The sequence below is a fragment of the Ochlerotatus camptorhynchus genome, unplaced genomic scaffold (genome assembly GCF_037179485.1).
Source record: "Ochlerotatus camptorhynchus isolate MF236.1 unplaced genomic scaffold, CSIRO-AGI_Acam_v1.1 ptg000008l, whole genome shotgun sequence".
NCBI classification, from domain to species: domain Eukaryota; kingdom Metazoa; phylum Arthropoda; class Insecta; order Diptera; family Culicidae; genus Ochlerotatus; species Ochlerotatus camptorhynchus.
In genome coordinates, this window is record NW_027040500.1 from 3,779,399 (window position 1) to 3,807,324 (window position 27,926).

The following is a 27,926-nucleotide window of genomic DNA, read 5'->3' on the forward strand; positions in this document are numbered from 1 at the left end:
TTGCAGCAGTTCGATGATAGGTCAGTGAAAAATCGTGTTTTGTTGGAAAATTTGAACTGCGGACAGCTTCGAGGACCACTTGTAGACTTTAAATTAAGTGAAAAAGATATTTCTTACAGAAAAAAAGAGAATACAGTTGTTATTATCACGAAAAAGTGATGAAAAACAGTTTCTCTTTCAAGCAAAGTCAGACGATAAAGTTGCATATTTTTGACAGCTAGAATAAGCGCTGTCAGTGCGGCTCGAACGGCTCGAACCGTTGGTGTTAGTGTTCTTGTCGGATTTCGGAATCAGTGTGCGTGTGTTGTGTCGTTGCGGTCCGAAAAAGGGAACGCCATATTGAACAAAAGAAGAGACGAGAGAATAGTTTATCCGTCGTACAGCAGCCGCGGTTGCCCGTCAAAAAAGGCAAAGTGCGAAGCAAAACTAGAAAGCATTTTTACAATCTGCAAAGGAACTGAAACAAGTGATACTACGTGGTCAATTCTGCCAGGAAAAGTGGATATTTTCATCGTTTGGGATAGTCCCAGCTAGATTGCGAAGAAAAGGGAGTCTGAGGATTAGCCGTGTCCGAATCCCGAAGAGTGTGTTTTCGTTTCTGCGCCCCTCGGATACCAATCTCGCAATCGCAATCAGTATGGAGAGGATGTGAATGGTAATTTTTTGACACCATGAATGAAAGATCGATTTTCGTGCAAGGATTCTGGTTCGGGAACCTTGGGCTACCGGAGTCGTCTGGCAGGATCGAGAGCCGGCTTCCGGGAAGGGAATCGCAATAAGCTAGAGAAATGTGCGTATAATTGTGAGTTGGAAGGACAGGAAAAAAGGAAGTCGTGAAACTTCCTCAGCATTCATTTACTTGGTGCCTAAGGAGGATGAGAAGCTTTTCGCTGTACCTACTTTTTCCCCTGTAGTTTCTGTCATTCCCCCTCGACTGCGCCACTGTTTCGCATTGGAATTGAATGCCATTAACGTTTCGAATAGATCTTTCTACCGCTGGTGTCATCTATGCGAAAACTCATTAGTGAATTGAACATAATATGATATTATCTAAGGCAAACATGTAGCTTCTATTGCTAAATATTAAATGTTTCGGTAAGTAATATTTTTCTTTGTTTTCCTAACATTAATTTTTAACTTGACTATATTTGTCCCGTGTTTGCGTTTAACACCATAGGCAAGTTTAGTTCTGTCTTAGATGCGTTTCTTTTTCTCATTTTAATCATTCCGTTAAAATTATACATATTTGAAGTGGCTATTCGTGGGTTTTTCATATTTAAATATAGAGTTCAAATAGGTTCAATATGCACTAGAAAATTTAAATAAAAAGGCTAGTGCAATAATAAAATTTTGTTCCCATGAGGCCAGATTGGAGATTCTATTGACATATTAGGAAAATGTGTACCTACAAAGCAAAATTATTAGATCGCAGAAATTAATTAATCGAATCCAGTCGAAAACCAATAATTATTGCTTTTTTATTGGTAGTGTAACCGATGATACCTACTAGATACACGTTTAATTCAGTAAAAAAGACCGGTCGAGTCATGATTTTCCTTACTTCCGGAATTTTGTGGATTAACGCTTTCTTTGGTGCGAGGATATTTTCTGTTATTTTCAAAAGGCTATAGAAATCGAACCGTTTTGAAATGGGGCGACGAACTCACCGGAACTAAAAGAAGAGATGCTGTAGATTGTGGAGCTTCTCCAACGTTTGGCTATTCCAACAGCAACAACAGTTAACCCGGAGCAAATCTTGTCACTATCAACCAACATAATTCGCTACTTAGGACATATCGGTGATCATAATGGTATCCGACTTGATCCTGAGAAGCTACAGTCCCTCGTTTCTATTTGACTACCGTTCAATAGAAGCATATCGTTATCGGGGACATAAGGCAGTTTTATGCAAACCATCCATGAGCTTCGACATCCTCTCGACAAGGTACTGAATTCAAAATTCCAGGATTGTTACAGCTGACGCAGAATTTGCTTTTGGTGCGGATGCGACAAAAAGCTTATTAACAAATTTTAAATGATTTTTAAAATAGTGTTTTCGAACTGTCAACTGATTAACTGATCAAATAAAAAATATTGAATACGCTAGAACTTTAAATATTTGGAAGCGGTATTGCGCATTTTGCAACAAAGTAGACTCCTGCGCTGAAAATAATCCCTCAGCTTTTGTTTCGCTCATGAAAGTGATCATAAAAATTGACCATTCTCAATAATATATTTTACAATAGGATATCATATTGAGTCATATTGATTCTAGTGGTGATAGAAATTTTGAAATTTATAATTTTTATTTGTTTTTTGACCTGAGCAAAAAGAAAAATCTAGTAGTCTACTTTGGTGCAAAATGCGCAATAATGATTTTGGCCTATTTTTAAGATGTCAGATGTCTCGTCCGTATGTGGATGGAACAGATAATCAATTTTATCTAATCGTATGTATGTACATTTTTGATTGCTTTACTAAACCGTTATTTGTTAAACATAAGAAAACATCATCTTCAGCAAACAGCCACAGCGTGCTCACCTTCGCGATTGAACGATTGTCGTTGTTTTAATTTCCGATGTTATAATTGGCCCAAAGGTGCACGCTATTTTGAGGCTACTCATTTTTGAGTCAAAAATCACTCAGTTCAGCCAAAAGGGAAGTTACCCAAAAATAGGTAAAAATGTTTCTACTCAAATTTGAGTAGGTAAACGTGCCTATGGAGTTAACCAGCCGGGAAGTTTGTTTTATTTGCTTTGATAAAAAATTGAAATTACCTGCTCCAGATTCATTTAACTGGAAGACAACTGAAAACCGTCTCCTCATGCAATTCCTACTTGCCTTAATAGGGTAAGGTGGGGCAAGATGGGTCAGCTAGTTCATTTGTTAGTTTATTTGATTGTTAAAATCATCAGGTTCAACCCGAATAAATGCGAACCATTGCTTGAACTTACCGCAAATGGTTAAAAATTGTTTATAATCCCTGTTAAACTTTAACTGAAATGGTTGTGGAACTATACATGAACATTTGTGTGATAAAGTTTTAACCTTATGTATTATGTTTTTTTTTTTTTTTTTGTGAACCTTACAAATAATGGGGTTTTAAGAATCATTACCATTCAAAATAGTTGTTTTCTGCATATATTTTCGAAAATAAGAACTATATTAGAACCTTTTACTTATGGTTTGAGAATTTTAATTGTAGTGGTGGTAGTCAGTAAGGTTTTGACTACTATTTTGAATGGTAATGGTTCTTAACAACCCATTATTTGTAAAAACCATAATACATATGGATAAAACGTTATCACACAAACTCGACACAAACGTTCATTAAAGATCCACAACCATTTCAGTTAATGTTTTAGCAGGGATTATAAACAATTTTCAGGGTTGTTACAACAGGCGGGGATTTCGCGAATATCGCGGATTTGAACTTTCATTCGCGAAAATCGCGGAAACATTAAATGATGTCGCGAAAATCGCAAAGGGACTGATGTGCTGTCACAAAAATTGTAAAATTTATTGTAACCTTTCCGTCCCCTTATTTTGCTGTCATCAATTTGGTTGTTCATTTGGCTCTCAATTTTTTACCGGTTCAAACCAAACACCCTGCAAATAATCGAGAAATGATCTCAATTCAATATGAGACATTTTCATGTTTTTTTTATTTTCAATATGAACATAACCGTATACCGTATACCGGATATTCTCGGTTCTCTAAATCGTCCTGGAGTTCAGTTGATTTGTTCTACTATATCAACCAGGACTGCAATAATGTCTGTAGTATCGAAATATGTCCAAACAGATTCAAAGTGTCTATGTGTCTGCTACGTATACAAGATGTTATAGGTTCTGAAATCATTCTGGAGATCAGATTATTTTTCTACTAAATCACCCAAGACTAATTCAATGTCTATAGTATCGAAATATGCCCAAACAAATTTGCAGTGTCTATGTGGATCATGCCAACCTATTTCCGTGTATGCCAAATATTCTAGGATTTCCAAATCGATATTTCGATACTACAGATATTATCCCAGTCTTTGTTGATCTAGTAAAACAAATCATCTGAACTGGAGGACGATTTGGAGAACCTAGATCATCTGGTATACGTGGAAATAATTAAACATTATCCATATAAACTATGAATCTGTTTGTACATATTTCGATACTACAGACTTTATCCCAGTCATGGTATTTCGATACTAAAGACTTTATCCTAGCCAGGTAGTAGAATAAATCATCTGAACTTCAGAACAATTTGGAGAACTTAAAATATCAGGTATACATGACAATAGTTCATGCATGATCCACATAGACACTTTGAATCTGATTGGACATTTTTCGATACTACAAACATTATTGCAGTCTTGGTTGATCTAGCAGAACAAATCATCTGATGTCCTGAACGATTTGGAAAACCTATAATTTCCTGTGGAAATTATAGGTATACATATGTACATATATGTGACTTTGTGGATCATGCACGACTTATTAGTGCATGATCCACAAAGTCTCATATATACGATTCGGTTATGAGTTGATAACAAAAAGTGCTAGGGTCATGTTAGAATTAAAAAAAAACATGAAAATGTCTCACCATTGGACAGAACCCAAGGAAAATTCGTGTAAATACACAACCGCGACGTGGCCAACAAGTGTTTTTTCCTTGATTTGTTTTCCGTCGATCTTGTTTTCCGTGCTGAGCACCAATGCTACCGACGCCAGGGAGGCAGCTCCCACACCTGGATCCTAAATATCAACCCATCAACTCATCATGAACCGGGGACCAACGGCTTTACTTCCCTGATGATGATCAGAGATGTTATGCCTCAGAACATCCCGGCTGCGCCGACTGGAATTGAACCCAGGCCTGCTGGGGTGAGAGGCAATCACGCTTACCACTACACCAACGGCGCCGCTTGACCAACAAGTGTGACTTATGAAACTCAGGTAATTTCTCGATTATGTGCACGGTGTTTGGTATGAATCGGTAAAAAATTGAGAAAAACTAGAGCCAAATTAACTACAACAGAAAAATACGGCAGAGACGCAAAGGTTAACTTTCAAGAAAATTTGCATTTCAAATGAAAATGCATTAACTTTATTTTAAATAATGTTGCATCAAATCTAGGCCGGTATTATTCAATAGAATCTCAATAGGGTGTTTTATTATGTTCACTACTTACTCAGAATTTATACTATATGTACAATAATTTTGCCGTTTCTTAGAGCGTTTGCTCCGGCACGACTGGCTTTTTTTACAAGTCCTGGATTTGGCTGACTGAGTGGCTTTTACTCAGTTTGACATTTCTCGTTTGCTCAGATTTTGACAACCTAATGCATCAGACGAAATTGAGACTCATCCGGTGAGTAAGCTGAAGGATACTATATATAAATCATTTCGTCCAAGAAGAATATTAAAAAAAAAAAAAAAAACAATAATATGAAAATGATAATTCTGTATTTAGCTGCTGATAGCTTTCGCCATCCAGGTTATTATATACACGGAAAGAAATCTTCTTATACCTTTTGGCAAATTTGTATTGCTGATTATTCATAAAATGTATAAGTCAACTAATAAGCAGACGCCTTGCAGAAAGTTAATGAAGATCTTGCGTCAAATGAAATGTATAAGCGGTCACACATACCATTTATGAATTATTAGAGGACCTATGTGGTTTGTCTTATGGAATGTATAAGGCTGATGTTTTTGCAAAAATGTATAAGTGAAACACATGAATAAAATAAAACAGCAAAAAGGTTATCTTCCATTTAATTCCACTTAATTAATTTTGGTATCCATGACAGATACGTATTTCGACTACAATGTGCAGTCTTCATCAGTGTCATTCCCACTAAAGAACTATTCAAAATCTAACCCCCTTAAGTACTCATCCCCTAGGTATAAAAGTCAAGATCACAGGTATAAAAGTGAAACTACAATGTGTTGAATCGGAACCTACGTAACTAATTAAAACCAAAGATTTAAGTAAACTAAAGGAGTAAAATCTATTCAACTCTCTTTGTCGTCGAAATACGTATCTGTCATGGATACCAAAATTAATTAAGTGGAATTAAATGGAAGATAACCTTTTTGCTGTTTTATTGAAGCATTCCGCTAACAACCCAATTTCATTACTTTATTATGAATAAAATAATTGATTTTCGTTTCGTGTAGCAGCCCTAATAAAAATTACCGTAAATGAACGATAACCCGAATGATTTAAACTATTTCAAAAATGGTTTGAATGATACTTCGAACACGTCGTTAAGAAAATTAACCATAACATTTTTATTAGGGAGTTCCATTTGCTCCGCTTCACTTCTCAAACTGATTTTCGACTTACTGCGCAAAATTCGCCTATTCACAACTTCAATGTGCGCCATTTTGAACATGGGAAAATTTATATGTTTATAACTCCCTCCCTCAAATCTCTGGAATATACATAAAATCTGCTCATTTTTGTACAACTTCATACAGCATGCAAAAATGAGTGCCATCTACCCAGCGTGTTGCCTATAGGTTTTTTTCTGATAGTAAAATTCGCACTCACAAAACGCAACGCGAGACAAAACCCGAGCAGATAATGAAAACTAAATTTGAAATTTTGATATAAGCATGGTATCAAATTGAGTAATCTGAATGTTTTGAAATCTATTGGTTGATATCAAAATTTAAAATCAAAACATTTTGTCAATAAAGTGCGAATTGTGCCATATTAAAGTACAGAACTGGAAATAATCATCCAGTGGTACAAATTATAAGAAAGTATATAATGAATCGCTTTTGTCATTATAGACAAATTACATAAGTTAAAATATGACGAACGATTGAAATTTATTAATCCTTACGATTTATTGAACGATTGAATTATATAGTAGCATAGAAATAGACGAGTTTTTAAATTTGGAGTTTCGTTTTCATGACAAATTCTAGTGGAATTATATTCAATATCGGAATATGACACACGAATCATGTGAAAAATTAGTCTACGATGACTCTTTTATTATTATTATTAATTTCATGCTAGTGGAGTGTTGGAGACCGTAGGTTTATGGTCGGCGTTGCTGGCTCATGCCGCGATAGAATGGCGTCATGAGCAGGCAATGGGGATTACTAAGCTTCCCCTCTCTGATAAACCACTGCATGAGAGAATCAAAGATCTAGTCTAGCAGTGATAGTATCACACTTGTTACTCCTTTTATTGAGAGCCGCGTCGTATCCATCTACGGGACAATGTCCGACTCTATACATCCCGTAGATGGGCAGCATCACGCCCGAAGCCGGTCGACAGAAAGGTCTTTTTAAAGTTGTAAGAACGATAATTGTGTCTTGTCTCGCGTCGCATTTTGTGAGTGTCGTGTAGTTCTTACGTTAGCACATAAAATGATTAAAATTCGCCTAAAGGTATACTATTCTGCAGCCAAAAGAAAGAAGAGAGGAAGCAGGGCGGCGATTTACCGGTAGTACTACCGATTTTCGGGATGCCTACCGATTCACAGCTGAAAAGTTCAAAACTACCGATTTTTCACTTTTTCTATGGATAATCACATATTTGTAGTAATCTTGAAAAATGTTCAATACCTATGTTTTGCTTTCCGTGTCGTCAGTCAGTTTTTTTTTTACGTTTAATCGACTTTCTTTGTCTTATTTTCTGTTTCGCCCTTTTTTGATTCCGTGTTCCGTTCGTCCTAATTGCAATTACTTGTTATTCTTAATTGTTATTGGTAATATGTATTAGCATACAGAGACGAACCAGCCCAAGGCTGAAAGTCTCTTTAATAAAGATAAAAAAATGTATTAGCATATTATTGTCGGGTACGAATTACTCATATCATTGAACCGATGGCTGTAGGACGGATCTCTTTCTGTTAACTAATAGAATATCTGACACCTTGGTTATCGTATATTCGAAAGTCCGAAATTGATTTGTTTTCACTAAACCCATGGTATCCAAGTGGAAGGAGTAATACTAGTGCAGTATGCTAATGATTTTATGGCGATTGTTGAAGGCAGATCAGTGGACATCATACGCGAACGAGCACAAACATTTGTTGATGTTTTCAAAGAAAGGACAGAGGCACTGCATCTTCAAATAAACCAAAGTAAAACGAAAGTCATGCTGCTTCAAAGAAATAAAAAAAAAAACACTGGACGTCAAGGTAGCGGATGCTGAGCTGAAAACTTGGAATACCTATAGATCTCGCTATAGATATCTGGGATCAACTCTGGATCGGACGCTAGGATACGGAGCACATATCAGAGAAGTTAAAAGAAGCGCTACAGATAGAATCAATATGCTTAAGGCAGCTAGGTGGCAACCCTATCTTGTTTGCCTTGCCTTGACAAGATCTAACATCGATGCGGGCTCGCGAATTGTAGGCTCCACTGACAGCTCATAATTTGTAAACAAATGACCAGAATTTCAAAAAAGGTGTGACTGATAGGGGAAATGGCTCTACTGTTGGCCTATGGATCTAAGATTAGGCCCATCGCAGCTGAACGCGTCATTGGGATGGTATTAATGAATATTTTTGGTCGCTATTGAAAATTTAGTCGATTGCGGAATTTATGTATGGGCCCAAATTAGGCACATTGCATCCCCATTTCCCCTATATTGGATATTCTTAATATTTTTGCTTACATTTTAGGAAACATAAACTTAGAACTCATAAATCCCTGCGCTTCGGTCAGAGAGCGTATAGGGCGTCGTTGTGCCAATTTGGTCGTGGCACATTTCGAGTATGAGAGAGTAATTGCAGTTAGCTCAAAAGTGCCTGAGAAAAATGCAAGTACTTCCGCAGATTACCCGAATTTGCGATAGTGAAGGTATGATCACAGAAAAGCAGACATAACACTCTTAAAACGTTCATAAAAAACGTTTTTAACGGTCAATTTAAATGTTTCTTAGTTGGTAGTACTGCCATTTGTGGTACACATAATCAATTCCCTAGCGTTTGACGTTTACACACTACAACCATCTGTTGAGTGTATTGCCCATTAAAGTATATACGACAGATGGCGGTAGGGTTTATAATTATAAATTTTCAATGTGTTGTGTATGCTTGTCTGTGAAATAACATTGAGGTAACGTTAGGATAAATTCAAAACATTGAGAAATATTACGCATCACTTTCAGAAATACTTCACTTCGCAACCGATGAACCATTCTGACGGCCATATGAGTACCCAAGTAACCATATAGTCGCAATATAGCTTGTATATTCTTACTTTGCTTGAGTATGGTTAGTTGGGGAATCTGATGAAACTGTCACTTCTTGAAACTGATCCCTTTCGTATTTCTTTCATTCTCCTTTCGCAAACGGAGCGCTCGATGGACCAGTGACTTTGGACGTGAGCCTCGTCCCAGATCACCATGGCAATTCAATAACATATGGTGGACTTCAAACCGACCAAAAAATGCGGAATCATATTAGAACCAACCAACCAAGGACGGTCTACGGAAGGAAATTGCCGGTGAAGCACGGAATGAAATACGAAGCGTTAGAGAAAAAGTCCAAGGGATTCCAAAAGAAGCAAATAACGACGGCGGAAGAGCAGAATATGGTGAGAGCTTTCCATTTATTAAAAAAAAAAAATATCAAAATTACACTAAATACATGCCAGGGTTGAAAAGAATATTTTCGAACCTGGAAGTATGTATGTATAACCAATATCCATTTGATAACGGTGACGCATACATGCGGGGCTTATTGTGAGTGAAAGTAACCTCGGAATGGGCGTGACTCTCCAGACATTCTGAAATGGGTTGCTGGATCTGCAATAGAGCTAGCACCTTCTAACTCCCGGACTAAAGCTGTCTACAATGACCATAAATGCGACATTGTAGAGAGAGTTCTTCCATAATAACACTGCCGGCCAGTGGGGGTTAGAGGGAACACACACACACACACACACACACACACACACACACACACACACACACACACACACACACACACACACACACACACACACACACACACACACACACACACACACACACACACACACACACACACACACACACACACGCACGCACACACACACACAGACACACACACACACACATACACACACACACATACACACACACACACACACACACACACACACACACACACACACACACACACACACACACACATACACACACACACACACACACACACACACACACACACACACACACACACACACACGATGTACGAAAACAACTCCCATTAACACACTGTGTGCTATAGCGAGTCAATCGCCCTTGTAGTTTCGACGAGAGCTCACAGCGGCCAGAGAAGTTTTAAGACACGTTCAGTCCCAGACTCCGGTTTGGATACAGCTTCAAGAGTTACAGTTGAATCAATTGTCAATAAATCAACTGACCTATCAAGATACTTCGTGAAGTATCAACACATCTTTGGTAAGATTGCACGGATAAGGAAAGTTAGTCCAGATCAATCTGATGGTATACAAGTTGAGACAGAATTGGACGACAGGCCATGGACGAAAAATAATACTTCCAGCAGGACCCTGAAACAAGTGGCTTTAGGGAGGATTCACGGAAAGTATAAAGATCATCGCATGATTTACACGGACGCAACGAAGGATGATATTCACTGTGGAATTGGAATTTTTGATGAAAGTTGCAACTTCAAATTAAGCCTGAAAATTCTGTTTGTATCATGTCAGCGGAACTGGAAGCGATTTTTGTCACGCTACAATATTTCGAAAGTGGCCAAATTAGAAGGACGGTTATCCTGACCGACTCTCTAAATCAGGATTTGAAAATATAAAAGGTCAACTGGAATCAAACGAACGGGATGAATTAATACAGGACATAATAACGAAAGCAACTGCTACGGATACCTGTATCCAATGGATTCCGGGACACGTTAATCTGGAAGGAAATGAAATAGTGGATTGACTCGCTAAAGCTGCAATACAAAGAGAAGAATTAGCAATTGGATCAAAGAGGAGGTCACCGACAACATAAACAGTGGTATGTTAATTACACTCAAGAGTATGGAAAAGGAAGAAAGTTTTTCAATTTCCAAACCGGAATAAACGTTAAGTCCTGGTATAATAATCTACCACTCTCAAACACCGAAGTTAGAACTCTCAAGCGATTGATTGCCGGACACGCTCTCTGGCTGAGCAAGATGAAAATCAAGGATGAAATGTTCTGTGATTTATGTGATAGCTTGAACACCTCTGAACACACAATTTTCCACTGTGTGAAATACCTAGCGGAAAGAGATAAATATGATCTAAACAAATATTTCACGATCCAAAATGCTTTTGACTCGAAACATAGAGACACTCTGAAAAAAAGTTAAATGTCTAAAATAAATTAGGCAAAACATCTAAAAAATGCACTAAGCGGCGCCGGTGGTGTAGTGGTAAGCGTGATTACCTCTCACCCCAGCAGGCCTGGGTTCAATCCCAGTCGGCGCCGCCGGGATGTTCTGAGGCATAACATCTCTGATCACGCCTTCCTTCGGATGGGAAGTAAAGCCGTTGGTTCATGAGTTGATGGGTCGATAGGTAGGGTCCAGGTGTGAGAGCTGCCTTCCTGGCACGTCGGTAGCATTGGTGCTCAGCACGGAAAACAAGATCGACGGAAAAAACAAACCAAAGGAAAAAAGAAAAAAAAAATGCACTAATACATAAAGAGTCAAATGTGAAAAGGGCATACAAGCTTTTTGTAAACAAACCTTTGTAAACAAAGCAGCAGCATCATCGGGAAGGGGAAAGTTTACCCTACCCGGTGATGTTGATGGTTTGCGTGAGTGTCATGTGGGTGGCGAGAAAAGGGCATAAGAAGGTTTGTTTACAAAAAGCTTGTATGCCCTTTTCACATGTTGTTCTTGATGTGACGAATAAATAGGCAAGAAAACAAATAAATAAATAAACAAAAAGCTCCCAAGGTCTGGCATAGAGTCGGTGTATAAGAGTCACGTCAAAACAAAAACAATGGAACGTAGCATCACCGTTTTCGAAAGATTCCCTTCCATTTCACTTGGCAACAGAGAAATTCTGCATCTACTTCAAATGATTACTAGCGAGAAAGGAGGAGCGTATGTTGTTCCATTTTCTTCTGTTCCTGGGAGAGGGAAAGGGAGGGGTCAAAATCCGAACATCCAGATAGTGTCAAAAAGTACAGTGAAGGATACATTTATTCATACAAACAGGCCGCCATTACCGAGCATGGAAACCTGGATAGAGTGGCTAGTGATTCACCAAAGACGATTATGCCTTTAAGGAAACGAACAAAAATAGTTACGAAAACGGGTTCGACTGGTGTATAATCTGGAAGCAGGAACAGTGCTGTTGACCAAAGGTTGAACACGAAAAGATCCGGACACATTAAAAACGCTGCCATTAAAGGCATTTTTGGGTATTTTATTTTCTTTAAATTTTCACTGAATCAAGCTAAGAGTGTATAGAATCACAGTACACTGATACAAATCGACATGTCCGGTTTATTGGATCCATCTTATAACTATATCAGAAGATTTATTCATTCTATGTGATAATTGATAGATTCCATTGGATTATCACTTAAAAGCTATGACTGCGATATGCAATGATTTTTTCACATACTTAGTACATAATATTCCTTTACTTCGAACGTGTTTAGCGATGGATACGATTTAAATTAATATTGTCTGATATATTTTATGATGAAAACCTGTTGATATGTCATACCCTCCCCTTGGCTAGTCTTAACGTCCAGGTTAAAAGGACGTTGGTGGGCGGCCTAATCTTATGCTTCATAGTGGAGCGTTAGAGACGATTGGTTTAGGTCCGGCATCGTTGGTTTATGCCGTGGCGGAATAGCGTCATAAGCATGCGAAGAGGATTACTGAGCTTCCCCTCTCTGATGAACCACTGCATGAGAAAACCAAAGATCTGGTCTAGCAGTGATGGTGTCACATTTGTTACTCCTTTGTTTGTTAGCCGCGTCGTAGTACGCTTGCGTACAGGCACTGACGTTGGGTGCGATACTGGCGGGTTTTGCCCCAAATCACTCTTGTTTTATTTGTTTTAGCACAGATAGATTTATTTGGGTTTGAACGGGAATTGTAATATTGAAATATTTCAGAAGCTACCCAACAGTGCTCCTTCTACTTGCGTGGCAAGCTTTCATTGTTGTTTTCATTGAGGCGTTGCTCAGGGAACAATGTTAATAAACATCATTTTTGTACATGGTATTGTAACTAATCTTATATGTGCTTCATTTTGATTTGGGCTAAGTGTTTGAACTATGGCTCGGGATTTCCACTGTGGCGTGCTTCTATTGTGACATACCCATACGTAATTTTGTGGACGACATAGTGGAAACGTGTAAGCATAGTTGTAGCATATACCCTATATAATTTAAAAATCAGTTAGGAAACTAACTTCAAAGTGAAGCATTTTAGCGAAGACAACAAATCAAGAAGACTGGCAACTCTTCCATTTTCTCATACGAACGCTATGAGACAGGTACAATCGCGTCATCTGTCGCTCAAAGGTAAATGCTTCAAACGAATATGATAGCAAAGATTACATCCTCAGAAGAAGGGTTTGTGTATTTGCTCATTTTTATATGCGTTGCTTCCACCTTCACTCAAGCGCAGCGCTATTGTATCTGTCGCTTGGATTCTGGCAAAGTTGCCAGTCTTCTTGATATGATGTCTTCGATTTTAGTCACTTGAAGGTGTCACCTGGGACGAACTAATATATAATAAATATAGGTCAAAGTCAAAAACATCTTGAAACCCGTTAAATTTTAGATTACATGCACAAGTGCAGGTACTTAATAACGCATGGGTTATAATTGATTAGGTAGATTAGAGATTTCAATTATTTATTCAATTATCAATGAGATATCATAATCATCAAACGAACTTGAATAATAAAATTTAGACAGCCTTATAACATTAAGTAGATTAACAAAATAGTTAAGGGCCACCCACATTAGATCCTAGCCTTTAAAGCAACTGCCAACTAGCCTTTTCATATATTGTCTGTTTATTTTGATGGTTGCTTTAAAATATCAATTTGGTATATATGTGAAAGGATGAATCAGTGGGAGATGGATTTTCGGTTTCTTTACATTTTGCAGCACAAATCTAGTACTATGTGTCATTTCCTCAAAACCCCCAATAACTGACCTCTTCAATCCCTTCCTTTTCCCATGGCGTTCTAGTGGTTCGCATAGAATATTCAGTCATTACCCTTCCTTTATCTTCGGCTTTGGATTGACTTGCGCTCCCATTGCCCCACCAAACGCTGCAAAATGAAAGTGATATTCATATAGAATTTGCCTGACACATTTTCAATCATATCGCTTTCATTGGATTTTCTTATAGCACAAATTTATTAGGAATATGTCATATTGGTTCAGTGTAGGTATTGACGTTTGATGACATAATGCTCACGTAACTTCAGAAAAGGGCCTATCAACTTTTACAAACAACTTGTTAGGCCCTTTTCATGCGAACCGAAGAACGCTCACGCAAACCAAAAGCACTATCAGGAGGGGAAGAATATACCCCGGGCGAATTTGTCCGCAGAAACGAACTTTAACTTGACGGGGCTATTTGCGGCTTCGTGCCGAGGCCTTTTTTTTGAGCTGATGAGATGACCACGTCGAATTTTCGATCAATTTGTGCATGATTAATTATCTTCTCTCGTATTCAACCTGGCACAACTTTTTAACAATTGCACAAATCGTGACGATACTACCAACCGGTGGAAGCTACCGATTTTAAATTGGCACACTACTTGACTAGCCTATTGGTCACAAGTACATCTATAAACGTACCCCATTCTAGTCGAAATTCTAGTACTACACTATGTTTCTTCTTCTTCTTATTTCCTTTATTTAACGTCGATCTCTGTTCCGCAATCTAGTGCCAATCACCGACCGACATCGATTGCCATGCATTGAAGGAACTCGAATGTGCAGGAAGGAAGCTTCCACACCGGCAAAGATATCGTACCAATTTAATACACATGGGCCGGTACCAACGGCTTTATTTCCCTTCCGAAGGAAGACGTCACTAGAGATTTTTATGCCTTAAAAAAATCCCAAAGACCTCGGCTGGGATTGAACCCAGACCCATCGGGGTGAGAAAGCAGGGACGTTTACCACTACACCACCGGCGCCGGCTTAAACATAGAGTTTCCTCTATGATACTACTGTCAACACTGAAAGAGGACCACTTTCAAAACAAACAGCTGTCAAAATATTCCAGAGCTGATCACTAGGGGCGCTGCTATAAAGTAAACTCTGCTTCCATATTTTAACTAGTCCATGCTTTAAAAACTTCGATTGGCGAATTCTCTTATGGCTTTTCTTGACAGTTATCTTAGCAAAGAAGATCGATCAGTTTCATGCACTACTCGAAATCCATATATTACTTATAAATTTAAATTCTACAACTTTCAACAGGCATAATAACTCAATCATTTTCCGCTAAAACGGTCAACAATCGCCCGAATGAATACCCTAGTTGGTGAAAAGTAATAGCACACCAAACAAACCAACAAAATGTCCGGCCACAATCCGCCCCACGGACGATTAGGCCAACCGAATTCTACATGGAATCCGCTACAGGTAATATTGAAGTAAAAAATTTGTTGCTGTTGATACTCAAGCTCTGAATGATGATTGCAGGTACCGTACATTCCACGGCAACCTCAGTTGGCTCATATGTCCAGTGAACGATCCATGGCGAGATCTCCGGTTACGTGGCATACTCCACCCACCCATCAGGATCAGCTGTACAACTTTATGACTGCTAATCACAAGAACGTAAGCTACTGTTGCTTGTTTGTTCGTATGGTATAGTATATTTATCCCTCATTCCTGGACAGAATCTAGAAATCAACCCAATGCTGCCAACGTTTGGACGTAGTTCCGGAATGCCGCTAGGATCGGTAGATTTATCCCTGTCATCGGCAGCGAGAAGCACCCCATCTCCGAAAGGTAGCAACCTGCAGCCGGGTCCGCCAGGACCGTCTCAACATCATCTGTCACCTAACATTCCACCCGCACTGGGGGGAGGTCCGATGCCGGATCAAAATGATCACTTTCATCCTAAAATGGTTCCAGGACACAACCAACAACAGCAACAGCACCATAATTCTCAACTTCATCAACAGCAGCATCAGCCGCATCATCACATGAATACGTAAGCCATTGTTTTGTGTTGTATTTATTCTATAGATCTAAGATTTTTTTTTCGAATCAGAAATCACAACCGTTCCCCATCGGCAGCTCAGATCGGTGGGGTGATACAATCAACAGCTGCTCTAAAGGATCGTTCTGGTCAACATTCGGCCGCAAGTGCAGGGGGTGGTAGTGGGGGAAGTGCTGGTTCAGGAAGTGGAAGTGGAAATGCTGCGTCCTGTAGCTTTCTGGGAAATAGTGGATCCAACAATATGGGACTAGGATCCGGCAGTGCCGGTGGAAATGGATATTATAACATGATGAGTAGCAGTAGTAGCGGTAGCGGTAGTGGTAACAGCAGTGCTTGTGTTGATGGTAGTAATAGTATTAACAGGCCACTAAGTGGCCATATTGGTGGAGCACCAGCTTCATTGCCAACGATGGTACCCAGTGAATTTGCAGCGATGATCCCTGGTGGATTGCATATCAAGGATGCCAAACAAATCAACAATGAAGCTGGCAAAAACGGAAGGGATATTGTAAGTATCTTACAAGTAATTTCAAAGAGGATTGTGCGCTCACCTTTTTCGTTTCCAGATTCCAACTAACAACGAATCATCCGATTTGGTTAAAGATATTCTTTTGCATGCAATGCAAAGTAATCCCATCTCAATATCTCCGAAAAGAAGTTCGTAGATTCCTGTTCGTTTCAAGTGAGTGTTGCTCATTTATGTTCTATTTCCCACAGATTGCCCCTTGCGGACACCCGTTCCTCCTAATCATAGTCCGACGCGAAGTCGCAGCCCACCGGCGTCGGTGCTGCTACAGTCGATGGCCCAATCGTCGACTGCCTCTGTAAATAAATCTTTTCAATCGAATCCTACTAACGTGCCATCGACACTAGAAACAAGCGATACCTCGGGTACCAAAACTATCAGCTCACCAAACGCTGTCTCGCCAGTACTGTCGACTAGTGTAGTTCCAGCAGCAGCCAGTACTGATCGAGCATCACCCAATCAAAGCATCACTTCGAACGAAGATTCAGCCGATTCAAATTCGAGCAAATCGCGAAGACGACGAAAGCCCGACCGTACCAATAAGATGGGTGCCGAAGAGCTGGACAGAATGCATGATTTCCTCGGTGGAGGCGACAACAGTGCTGACAAGTGTGATCGAATCGAGGGAATCGATCCTATGCGACCAAACATAGCGGTGCGCAACGATATTGCTACCCTTGCGTTGGAGGGAATTAGTAGCCTCAGTCAAGGTTTGGCCAGTGATAGTAGTCATAGTCCTCATATTACGGATCTGTCGGACAGTACTCGAATTAATTTGCAGAATTTATCCGAGGGTAATTCTGCCAACGGGGGAGAGAGTAAATCGCCGGCAGTTGGTTCCGTTATATCCAGTGTTCTATCGGCGGCAGCAGCGGCCGTTATGGGCTCAGCCCGAAAGGATAGTGAATCCAATTCGGACGATTGTGAAACTATCGACAAGATAGCGGCCATGATTTCCAGCACCGAAAACGATGGCGCCAATACGCAGCGATTGCCAGTTGAAGCGGTCGCTTCCGCTGGGAAGAATAGTGAAAGCGGCCGTAATTGTAATGGTCCTGCAAAGGAGACGCCATCAGCTAAAGGTTCCTTATCGTCCGGCAGTGATAAAGCAGACTTGAACAAAAATGAAAATGAGACGGATAAAAGCTTCGAAGAGGTAGGTATTGTAGCTTTTTAAAGCCATGTTGACTTTAGAGGAAATTGGGTGTGTTAATAAAATATGCTTAACCGAATTGGTACCATGAAATGTAATCAATAACGATATTTTCACCAGGATTTCATTAAATACGTTGCGGGTACAAAACGTTATAATATTTAACGTTAATGAGTATAGCCTTTTCAACAAATTTAGCTGTGAATGGAGGTCGAGCGGTGAACGGGCAATGCATGGTATACTGTTAAAATTTACCACTTTGACAAGCAGTTTTGGCGTGACTTTCTAACAGCGATTACACAAAGCTGGACCAACTAATTTCTATTTTTTTATGAAACGCACAAATGTTGGCTACTTTTTTCGTGGTTCTAGAAGAAAAAGTCTCAAAATAATGTTTTATTTCAAAGTTCGAGTGGTAGTAAACGTCATTTTAACTGCTCGAATGAAGTGGTTAATTAGCAAGAATTTTTATCTGCCCAAATTTGTGCTGCTTTATTGAAGAGACTTTCAGCCTTGGCCTGGTTCGTCTCTTAAAAACGAGGGGTGGGGACTTCAGACGGGAGTCACCCTAATTACATAACTAATAGGGGGAAGAGGGGCATAGTGAACAGCTGGGGCATAGTGAGCATCCCGTAGTTTGGCCCTGGATCTCTAGTTGCATGAAACAAATAAACTGGTAGTAGGTTCAATTTAATTATGATATTGATCCTACCACCAAACCAATTTGTTCCGAACGACCGGAAGTCCGAGCTGGTGCACGGGATGCTCGCTATGCCCTTCTTACCCCTATATGCCCATTTGTCTTACCCATATTATGTGAACATGGATGCGCCTCTGACGGAGACAAGAAAGTCCGCCACATCCATAGCATAGACAGCTTCTGGCGCTTGTCCGAGATTGCTTTTTTTTTTTTCCTTGATTTGTTTCTCGTCAATCTTGTTTTCCGTACTGTGTACCAATGCTACCGACGCCAGGGAGAAGGCAGCTCACACATCTGGACTCCACATATCGACCCATCAAACTCATAGACTGAGGACCAACGGCTTTACCTAATCAGCGGCGCCGATTGGGATTGAATCCAGGCCTTTTGGGTACACCACCGGGTTACTTCCCTGGTTCGCAACTTACCTTTATAACTAATGGTCACTCGCAAGTCCGGTAGCTAGCAATGTCCTTTATATAATGTCCGGGCCAACAGGCTTATTGGTATTAGTGAAATGTGCAAATGTTTAGTGGTGTTCGTATTTCATTGCAAAATGTCTGCTGTTGGCAGTGGCGTAAAACTCACTGTTCGCAGTTGGAATGTTAGTGTGACGTCATAACTTGAGTACTCAGCAATATGTTTACAATATTTCTGCTTCTAACACCAGCAAGCTGCCTGTTGGCCCGGACCTTATATAAACATCATTGGGTAGCTAGTAGCAGCTAAGCTCCGTTGAGCCAATGAGATACAGAGAGAGGTGAAACAGATCGTGAAATATTGTTGCATTAGTAAACCAAAAATCAACGTAAACGTAATTAATGACGTCACTAATTGCTTGTATCATACAGGGGTTTCACCCACACAATTTAACCGATTGCTTCACCTCGGTAATTCAATTTAAACATCAATTTGTCGAAACTCTTAGCTCGTCCACGCAAACTAACATCACCGTTGGGAAAACTTTATCCTGGTGTTAGTTTGCGTGGGCGAGCTAACAGTTTCGGCGAATTTACGTTTGAATATTTGTTTTCAAAAGCAGATACGTCCATAGTGGGTATAGCATGGTGATGCAGCTTTGTCACTATATATCATCGTGGAGGGAGTGCGGTTTTAGAGCAAATTGTAAACAAACTCGGTCGTTCCTCCATACAAAAATCCAACATGGCTGAACCATGCATTATTGACACATTATAACAGATTATTACACCTATATGTACTCACCATGGATACGTCCTTTTGAAAATTCATTCTTGAATCGATCTACACGCTATTTCAAAACAACCCAAATTTGGGTAGAATCCACCCAGATCGGTCAAAACTAAACCTACCAAAAATTGGTAAACTGTGTTTGAAGTGACAAGTTGACAAATAAGGAACATCGACATGAATCCAATCGACGTTGTTCATTTGTCAACTTGTCACTCCCAACACAGTTTACCCGTTTTTGGGTAGGTTCAGTTTTGACCGATCTGGGTGGATTCTACCCAAATTTGGGTAGTTTTGAAATAGCGTGTAAACAAAATAACAACGACGAACAGAAACGTTTTACCAGAAGATCAATCCAGGATCGCCCAATTTCAGTGCAGGTTATGCGAATCAAAACAAACTCGCTCGTTTTTGTTTGTAAAATGGGCTAAACGGCTGCCTAGTAATCATTGTTTGAAAACCGTTACGAAGTGAAGAGTTCGCTAAACATCGAAGCTACATTTCCTATGCAGGATGTTCGGCACGGATAACGAAGGCGTATTTTACGGATATGATGAAGTCTCGTTCAAAGGTTACAAAACGGTGAGTAGAACGAACGAAAACGAGAATATGGGTGAATATCCTCACGGAACCGAAAAATTACCCAAAATTAAGTTCTTTTCACTCATCTCCCATGTTCCATTCAATAAGCTAATTTTCAGTAAACCGCTTATAGTAGTTTGCATTTGGCTACGGCAAAAATAATTACTTACTCGTATGTATTTTCTACCCAAAATTAAGTTCAATTGACTCAAATTTGAGAATATCTCATATACTCACTAGTAGCTTATTGAACGATAGTCATGAGAAAGTCGAATCTCTCGTTCCGTTTTTGACAACAACAAAAAGTGAGTGGGATGCAAAACTCAAAATTACCCAAAATTAAGTAAAAAGAACTTAAATTTAGGGTAAATTTTTTTCTCTGCTTGTTTTGGAATTAGGTTCTGCATCGTGACGTCACGAATGAACTCACTGATATTTCTATGGTATTGTTACGAACACTTAGATTCTTTTCATAATAGGCTTGTGGCTTATTTTAATTTGAAAAATCCCGAGGAAATGCGCGGTGAGAGGTTATTGCTCGATTAAATCGCAGAAGTGTGGCTTCACATCCACTGCAGTCGGAAATGTTAAGCTGGGTTTAGACAGGGCAAGTCAATTGATCAAGTCAGTTGAATTCAACTGACTTGAACGCGAATTGAACGTGTAAACCATGCCATTCAACTGACTTGATCAACTCACTTGAATTGATAAAAGTTGAACCAGGCTCCACTTTTCAAGCCAATTGAATTCAACTGAGTTGATCATTTGACTTGCCTAGTCTAAACCCAGCTTAACATAGGGGCTATTTTATTGGACATGTGATACATTTTCTTCTGTTTTGCTTATTAAATGAATAGAATCAATCGACATCATAAACTCCATCCAAAAACAAACCACCTGTACACAATTCTTAGTCAGATCAGTCAAATTACTTGTTAACCATACATTGCAAAAGTCATGTATTTTTGATATGATGCAGATGTAATATGGAGAAATATCAACTCTGTTCCTTTTATAGTCATAACATTACTATACATTACGAATGCTTATCGACTACCGAGAGGAGCAAGTTGAGGATAAACATTCAATCGATTCTTTAATCAACTTCATTTGGTTCAACAAATTCGAATGTGTCCAAAGTAGCTCCGCACAATGGTATGTCTAATACTTGCTTTGATGTAAGTGTAGGATGAAGCAAGATCGACACTCTAAGGTTAAAATCATGTTTAGGTATATGCAATAATCGCATTGGTTGGCGTTGGCCAAATTTGGATTTTTCGGATATAATCCTAAATAGGACCTAAATTATTTAATATTCTAGTGACCTCAAGTCCGTGCTCTGTCACAATATTTCATTGTGATTGATCAACACTCAATGGGTAAAGTTTAACATTTTGGGTGAATTTGAAAGAAAGGGAACTTGGAGTGTAAAACGCACTGCCCACTGGACGATTCTGAAGCTTGGCCAAGTGAGAGTGTTATGTGTTTATTTGATAGTATGTAATTTCCTGAAAAAATATATGGCAAATATAGCGCATATTGAAATAATTGCTAAATTATAATTATTTGAATTGAATTACTGTGAGCAAGTATGTTTTGGAAATTTGCAAGTACATTTTATTTTATTGATACATTCAAACCATTGCCATTTGGTATTTGAGATAAGATATAGGATGCGGAGGGTCCATAACCCATGTTCAGATACTGAGGCAAATAAACGTAAGAATTCCATAAGAACCACTTATGAATTTTAGCCACAAGAAATCGGTATGAATTTCAATGATTTACCTTATGAAAAATAATGTCGACAAAAAATAATAACACGTGACCGGAACCGAACCATGGACGTTGAGATTAGCACACTAAGATTATTTTACAGATTTCTGTAAAATTTTACCGAAATCTCAACAGTTGAATGTTCCGTAAACAATTTTACAGTTTTCCTGTAATTATTTACAGATTAATATCCGTGAAAAATGCACAGATATGCGTGAAAAATAACAGGAAATCTGCGAAACGGTTTACCGAACGTTCAGCTGATTTCGGTAAAATTTTACAGATTTCTGTAAAAATTTCTAAGTGTGAAGGGTCCTGTGTCTGATTCGTCTGTTAACGCTTGGAAAGGTGTATAATAGCCGAAGAGACGAACATCTTTCATAAATCAAACTTATGAAACTCATATGTGTCGTTCATAAGTCGAGCCTCATGAAATTCCTAAGCCTATTTGCCACAGTGTAGGCTAGAAATGACAGGTTCATAGTGAGAGAATGTACCATGTGGTGCCCGTTCACTGACAACTTTTTAGATCAAAATCAGTTAGTAAATCTATTTTTCGTAAATATATTCTACAAACTTTGGTCTACTGTAAAGGTTATTATCATTGTGGAAAAAACCATCCTAACCAATGCTGTTAGAATGGATTTCAGGAATTATCAATGCCTGTAAACAAGAGATTCCAAAAAAATAATGACAATATTGATATTTTTTTTTATTTTCTTTTGCTTCTGGCCATTTAACGCATTAGGGGAAATGGATGTAATGTCGGTCTAAATACGCCTAATTTGGGCCCATGCATGTTCATCTAGATAAAATTAAACTTTTTAGCGATGGGCCCAATCTTAGATCCATAGGCCAACATCTGAGCCATTTCCCCTATATGGTTTGTAATTTATTGAGGTTAAACGCTGTTTTTAAACTCATTTTGTGAACTTTTTCAATTAGTTTTTAAATATGAGCGGTGAGTCGAGTTCGAGCAGTGAATGGGCAGTACACGCTAGTTTGACCGGTGAATGGCGACCTTACGCTACTTTTAAACCTTGTCTGGCAATCAAATAATTTATTTAATATCAATTTAGAGCATCTTGTTTCAAATAGCAGTTTTGCAGTATTAAAGATTAAAATATTTTGCTTTAATTTGCACATTCAATTCAATTGATATAAAACTAGTAAGTGCTGTCATTCAACACAGATCAAAGAAATTTTCCACAATTTAGAAAATTTAAAATAATAGTAGCTTCAACTATACTGCCCATAATCGCATATAAGTCCCATATGGATAGGAAATCAAGCAAAGATGGGACTGATGAACCACTACATGAGAAAACCAAAAATCTAGTCCAGCAGTGATAGTATCACACTTGTTACTCCTTTGATTGAGAGCCGCGTCGTAGTACGCTAACGTATAGGCACTGACGTTGGGTGTGATACTGGCGGGTTTCGCCCCAAATCACTCTTATTTTATTTATTTTTACGCAGATAGATTTATTTGGGTTTGCATGGGAATTATACTATTGAAATATTTCAGAAAGTGCCCAACAGTGCTCCATCTACTTGCGTAACAAGCTTTCATTGTTGTTTTCATTGAGGTATTACCCAGGGAACAATGTTAAACACCATTTTTGTACATGGTATTGTAACTAATCTTATATGTGCTTCATTTTGATTTGGGATAAGTGTTTGAACTATGGCTATGGTGCGACATAGTGGAAGCGTGTGAGCATAGTTGGAGCATATACCCTATATTATTTAAAAATCAGCTAGGAAACTTACCTCACAATGAAGCATTTTAGTCACATGAAGGTGTTATCTGGTTATAGGTCAAAACCAAAAGTACTTGAAACACGTTTAGTTTTAGATTACAAGCACAAGTGCAGGTACTTAATAAAGCATGGGTTATGATTGATTAGGTGAATTAGAGCTTTTAATAATTTATTAAATTAGACTAATGAGATATCATAATCATCAAATGAACATAAATAAGAAACTTCAGAAAGTCTAATGACATTAAGTAGATTAACAAAAGAATTAGGATGCGGGGGGTCCGCTTAGGGAGGCAACAAACCTTTATAGTTGTAGAATAAATCTTCTTATTTAGTCTTGAACTTTAATAAGAAAACGCAAGCAGACCAATAGCATTAAGCAGATTACCAAGGAGAGGAATAGTTTAGGAAATAAGTAAAAGTAGAGGTATGTGACAATTTTTAACTTTTAAACTTGGTATTGTATTCCCCTGAGTTTGTTGTACTCGGTTACTATATTATTTTCTCAATACGCGAAATCTCTTATATATGCGGTTAAAGCATTTGAGTTAACTTATTTCTTACTACTTACATTTGTAAACAGCAGTCAATGTTAATCTATGAACTAAACCCTACGTAAAATCGATCTTTCCTTATGTGGTGGTATTGATGCACGTTTAACTTTTCGCGGCTGTCGGAATCAACGCGCCTACGTTTACGGAGCTTACGCAGAAGTGATTCGCAATGCGATAGAGCTCACCAAAAGTTTTGTTGAGCTTGTAGTATAGAATTTGTTCGGTGCGGTCGCGAAATCTTGAAATGATTAATACGTTCTTTAAATATACTAATTTGATACAAAGTTCAGTAGTAAATAAGTAGAATATCTAGGGAGGAAACCAAAATTAATCAACTTGCCAACACAGGCTATCACATTTATTTTGGTGGCACTCTTTAAATGATAATAAGCCTTTTTTTCTCGTGTCGGTTGTCTAGCACGGCTCTCGGAACTCGCGCGGTTTACGTAACTTACATAATTTAAATATTTCGTTCGAAACGGCTTTACTTATTCAATCGGTTTACTACGCGGATGTATCTATGCGCACACGGCACAGCATTTTTTCTATAACTATATTGAAACAATACATACGGAATCCAGTGTTCAAGCGGCCAACATAGGCTAGTCCTTCTGCTGTATTGTCAAAGATAGAAGCAAAATTTATTCAAATGGGTCAAGTCTTGAAAACTAAGCTGTCACGCAGCTCCAGCTTGATACCCAACAAAAAAAAAAGTGAGCGGTGAACGGGCACCACACGGCACTAATGTTTAAAAATGATTAAATAAAAACAAAAAAGATGGTGTTGTTAGTTTGCGTAGAGTGCTAAGAGTTTCAACAAATTGCCGTTTGAATCTTTGTTTACAAAAGCAGATACGACCCTTTGAAAATGTAATCGAGATTTGGTGTTTGTGTCTAGGTTTTTATGATTAGTAGAGTATTGTAACTATAGGACCAAGCAATTATGCTATATGTGATGTCGCATATGTTGAAAATGGGTGCCGTAAAACCCATTGACACTGGGCGGCTATTTAAAAATGAACATGGAAGTTGGACGATTTCCTCTAAATTCTAGATGTTTCAGAATGTAGGTAAGAGAAATATATTTTAAAAATATGCAATTATTTTTGCAGGTGGAAAATAAACTAGAAGAAATGTTCGCCGGTATCGATGAAAGTGAACCACCATGTACCAAGCCATCGCCATCGACAGGAAAGAAATCGCCCTCAGTGAAGCAACCGACTGAATCCACAGACATTCTGATCGCGCTATCGGGGAAGAGCGAAGAATCAGCACCACCTTCCAGTGGTCAGTCCCTTGAAGCTAGCGAAGATTCACCCGTCGCAAGTACGAGTGGAACGCAAAAGAAAGTTCTCACTCCGGCAGCTAAACGAGCAAATGCTGGCAAATCCGCTGGTGGTGGCTCTCCGAACAAGCGGAAAAAGGTCCTAAAGAAGAAACCCGTCCAAAGTAAAGGAGCAAGTTTTGCGGCAGCCGAAGAAAGAGCCGCCAACTTTGGTACAAAAGGTGGCAAGAAACCATTGTCCAAAGGGAACGGCAGGAAAGGAAATGGTTCCGGATCGGCAGGCAGCAAAAACAGTAAAGCGAAACCTAACGAAGGTGGAGCTGCGGTAGATCCAAACGGGAAATACAAGGGACCCTACGTTCAGGTTAAATCGGATGGCAGTCATCTGGTTATCAATACTCCCATCAACGAGGACGACTCGGATAAACCGCAAAATAAAACGAAAAAGTTTGTAAACTGCATGAACAGCACTGAGAGGAGTAAAATCCGTGGACTACATGTTAGCACACTGAGCACAAAGTATGACGCTGACACTACGGACACAAGCTGGATGTGCGTATTCTGCAAGACGGGGCCACACAAACAAAGGCTTGGCGATTTATTCGGTCCATACATCATCAGCACCAAATCCAGTGAATTCGAGCAGAGTCAAACCGATGAAGACTTCTTCAATGTTAAGCGGACGAAGGAAAGTTTACAATCAAAGCTGATCAAGAAAGAGGAGACGGCTGGTTCATCAAATGCTGTAAGTTTTGTGTCGTTTAATAATATGATTATAAACCTACCTAATACTTTTCATTACCCGATATCTAGCCTAAAGCTAAAAAGCGAAAAATTGGAGTTGAACCTGCCAGCACGTCGCCTATCATACCAAGTACCAGCACCGCCCAACAACAAGAACCTGACGAGCCGCTACCTCCGGTCGATATCTTCTATGGTATGATCAAAGCCGGTGACGACTCATACGAAGTTTGGATGCACGAAGACTGTCTGGTATGGGCACCCGGGGTGCACATTATTGGGACACGCGTCGTCGGACTGGAAGCGGCTATTTGGAATTGCTGTCGGCATCGGTGTCGGATATGTTCCTACCAGGGAGCCACGGTTAGCTGTCTACAGCGCGGGTGCAACGAAGAAGCGCACGTGGTTTGTGCGAGGAGAAACGACTGGGAATTGAGTGACGAGTTCAAGCCGCACTGTGAAAAGCACACCAAAGCAGACTCTTGAGTATTAGGGAACTAGGGAGTTTGCGAGGTTTCGTTTTATGTTTGTTAACAGTTATCGGTTTATTTTTTCAGTTTTGTACATTTCTATTTATTAGTAAGAAACTTCTGTTCAAGAAGGCGTCAATAAAAAAAAAGATCTGTTTTCTATGTAGAAAAAGTCGACTTAAGAAGGCACTTTTCCCTACTGGCGGTAACTGAGATCACAGAAGATATTAGAGATTGATTTTACACCTCGTTAATTGGAAGGAAAAAGGAACCATTTAAATTAGAACTGTACAGTTTAGCCGTGTAAATATAGTCAGTCAGCTAGTGATAATGTTTATGTTAGTTTTGAAGGTAGACAGAGACATATGGAACTGAGGATGTTTGGCGTGGTTCGACAGTGTATTTTTCATGACGGTATCTGTGGAATTCTTGTGAGCAAAGTAATTTATTTAAAGAAAGTGTTAATAATATCAAAGATTCATTGCACATAATTTTGGCTAGGCTAGAAAGTTTTCTTTTTTGAAGAAAAGCAAAATAACAATTTAACATTGATCATTAATTCTGACAAAGGAAATGAGAAAATAAAACGAGTAATACAAATTCGTTGGATGCATGTGATTAAATAAAATGATAAAATTTCAATCCAGGACAACGCGTGTGTAGTATATATTATTAAATTGTGTCTCCTTGGAGAAGAAAAATCTATGGAAAATTCTCGTAAAATTTTAGTGAGTCAACCTAAAATGCTGTAAAATAAATACAAAATGTATTAAAACACTTTACTAGTTCATCTTTTGCTGCATATTTGAAATGTCCAAATTAATCGTTCAATTTTTTTTCCCAAATACCTATTGATTACAAAGAAACGTATCGCTAAGAAAAAAAAAACGTTATGATTGTTCTAAAAACATAGAAAAATATTGAAAATTTAAAAACAATTTTTTTTTCTTACACTGGAAAAAGTTTTCATATGG

General features: G+C 38.8%; 1 protein-coding gene across 3 annotated transcripts; it reads left to right on the forward strand.

Moving 5' to 3' along the window:
- LOC135698389 (uncharacterized protein CG5098) lies at positions 1-27,712 on the forward strand. Of its 3 annotated transcripts, none has more exons than XM_065218358.1 (9): positions 1-655; positions 15,444-15,608; positions 15,669-15,806; positions 15,869-16,185; positions 16,246-16,702; positions 16,761-16,851; positions 16,912-17,876; positions 25,569-26,486; positions 26,555-27,712. In XM_065218358.1, exons 2-9 carry the CDS (start codon positions 15,543-15,545, stop codon positions 26,966-26,968), a joined length of 3,366 nt encoding a protein of 1,121 aa, XP_065074430.1. In that variant the 5' UTR covers positions 1-655; positions 15,444-15,542; the 3' UTR covers positions 26,969-27,712. The 3 variants fall into 3 exon arrangements, with proteins under 3 accessions (XP_065074430.1, XP_065074447.1, XP_065074439.1); XM_065218375.1 differs by lacking the exon at positions 1-655 and adding an exon at positions 842-1,095; XM_065218367.1 differs by lacking the exon at positions 1-655 and adding an exon at positions 15,012-15,274.
- The last annotated feature ends 214 nt before the right edge of the window (positions 27,713-27,926 follow it).

Coding starts and splice junctions, on each gene's coding strand:
- LOC135698389 (XM_065218358.1), top strand. CDS start 15,543: ATGTCCGGCCACAATCCGCCCCACGGACGATTAGGCCAACCGAATTCT. Junction 16,703..16,760: donor GCAAAAACGGAAGGGATATT/GTAAGTATCTTA, acceptor TTTCGTTTCCAG/ATTCCAACTAACAACGAATC. Junction 16,852..16,911: donor CTCAATATCTCCGAAAAGAA/GTTCGTAGATTC, acceptor TATTTCCCACAG/ATTGCCCCTTGCGGACACCC.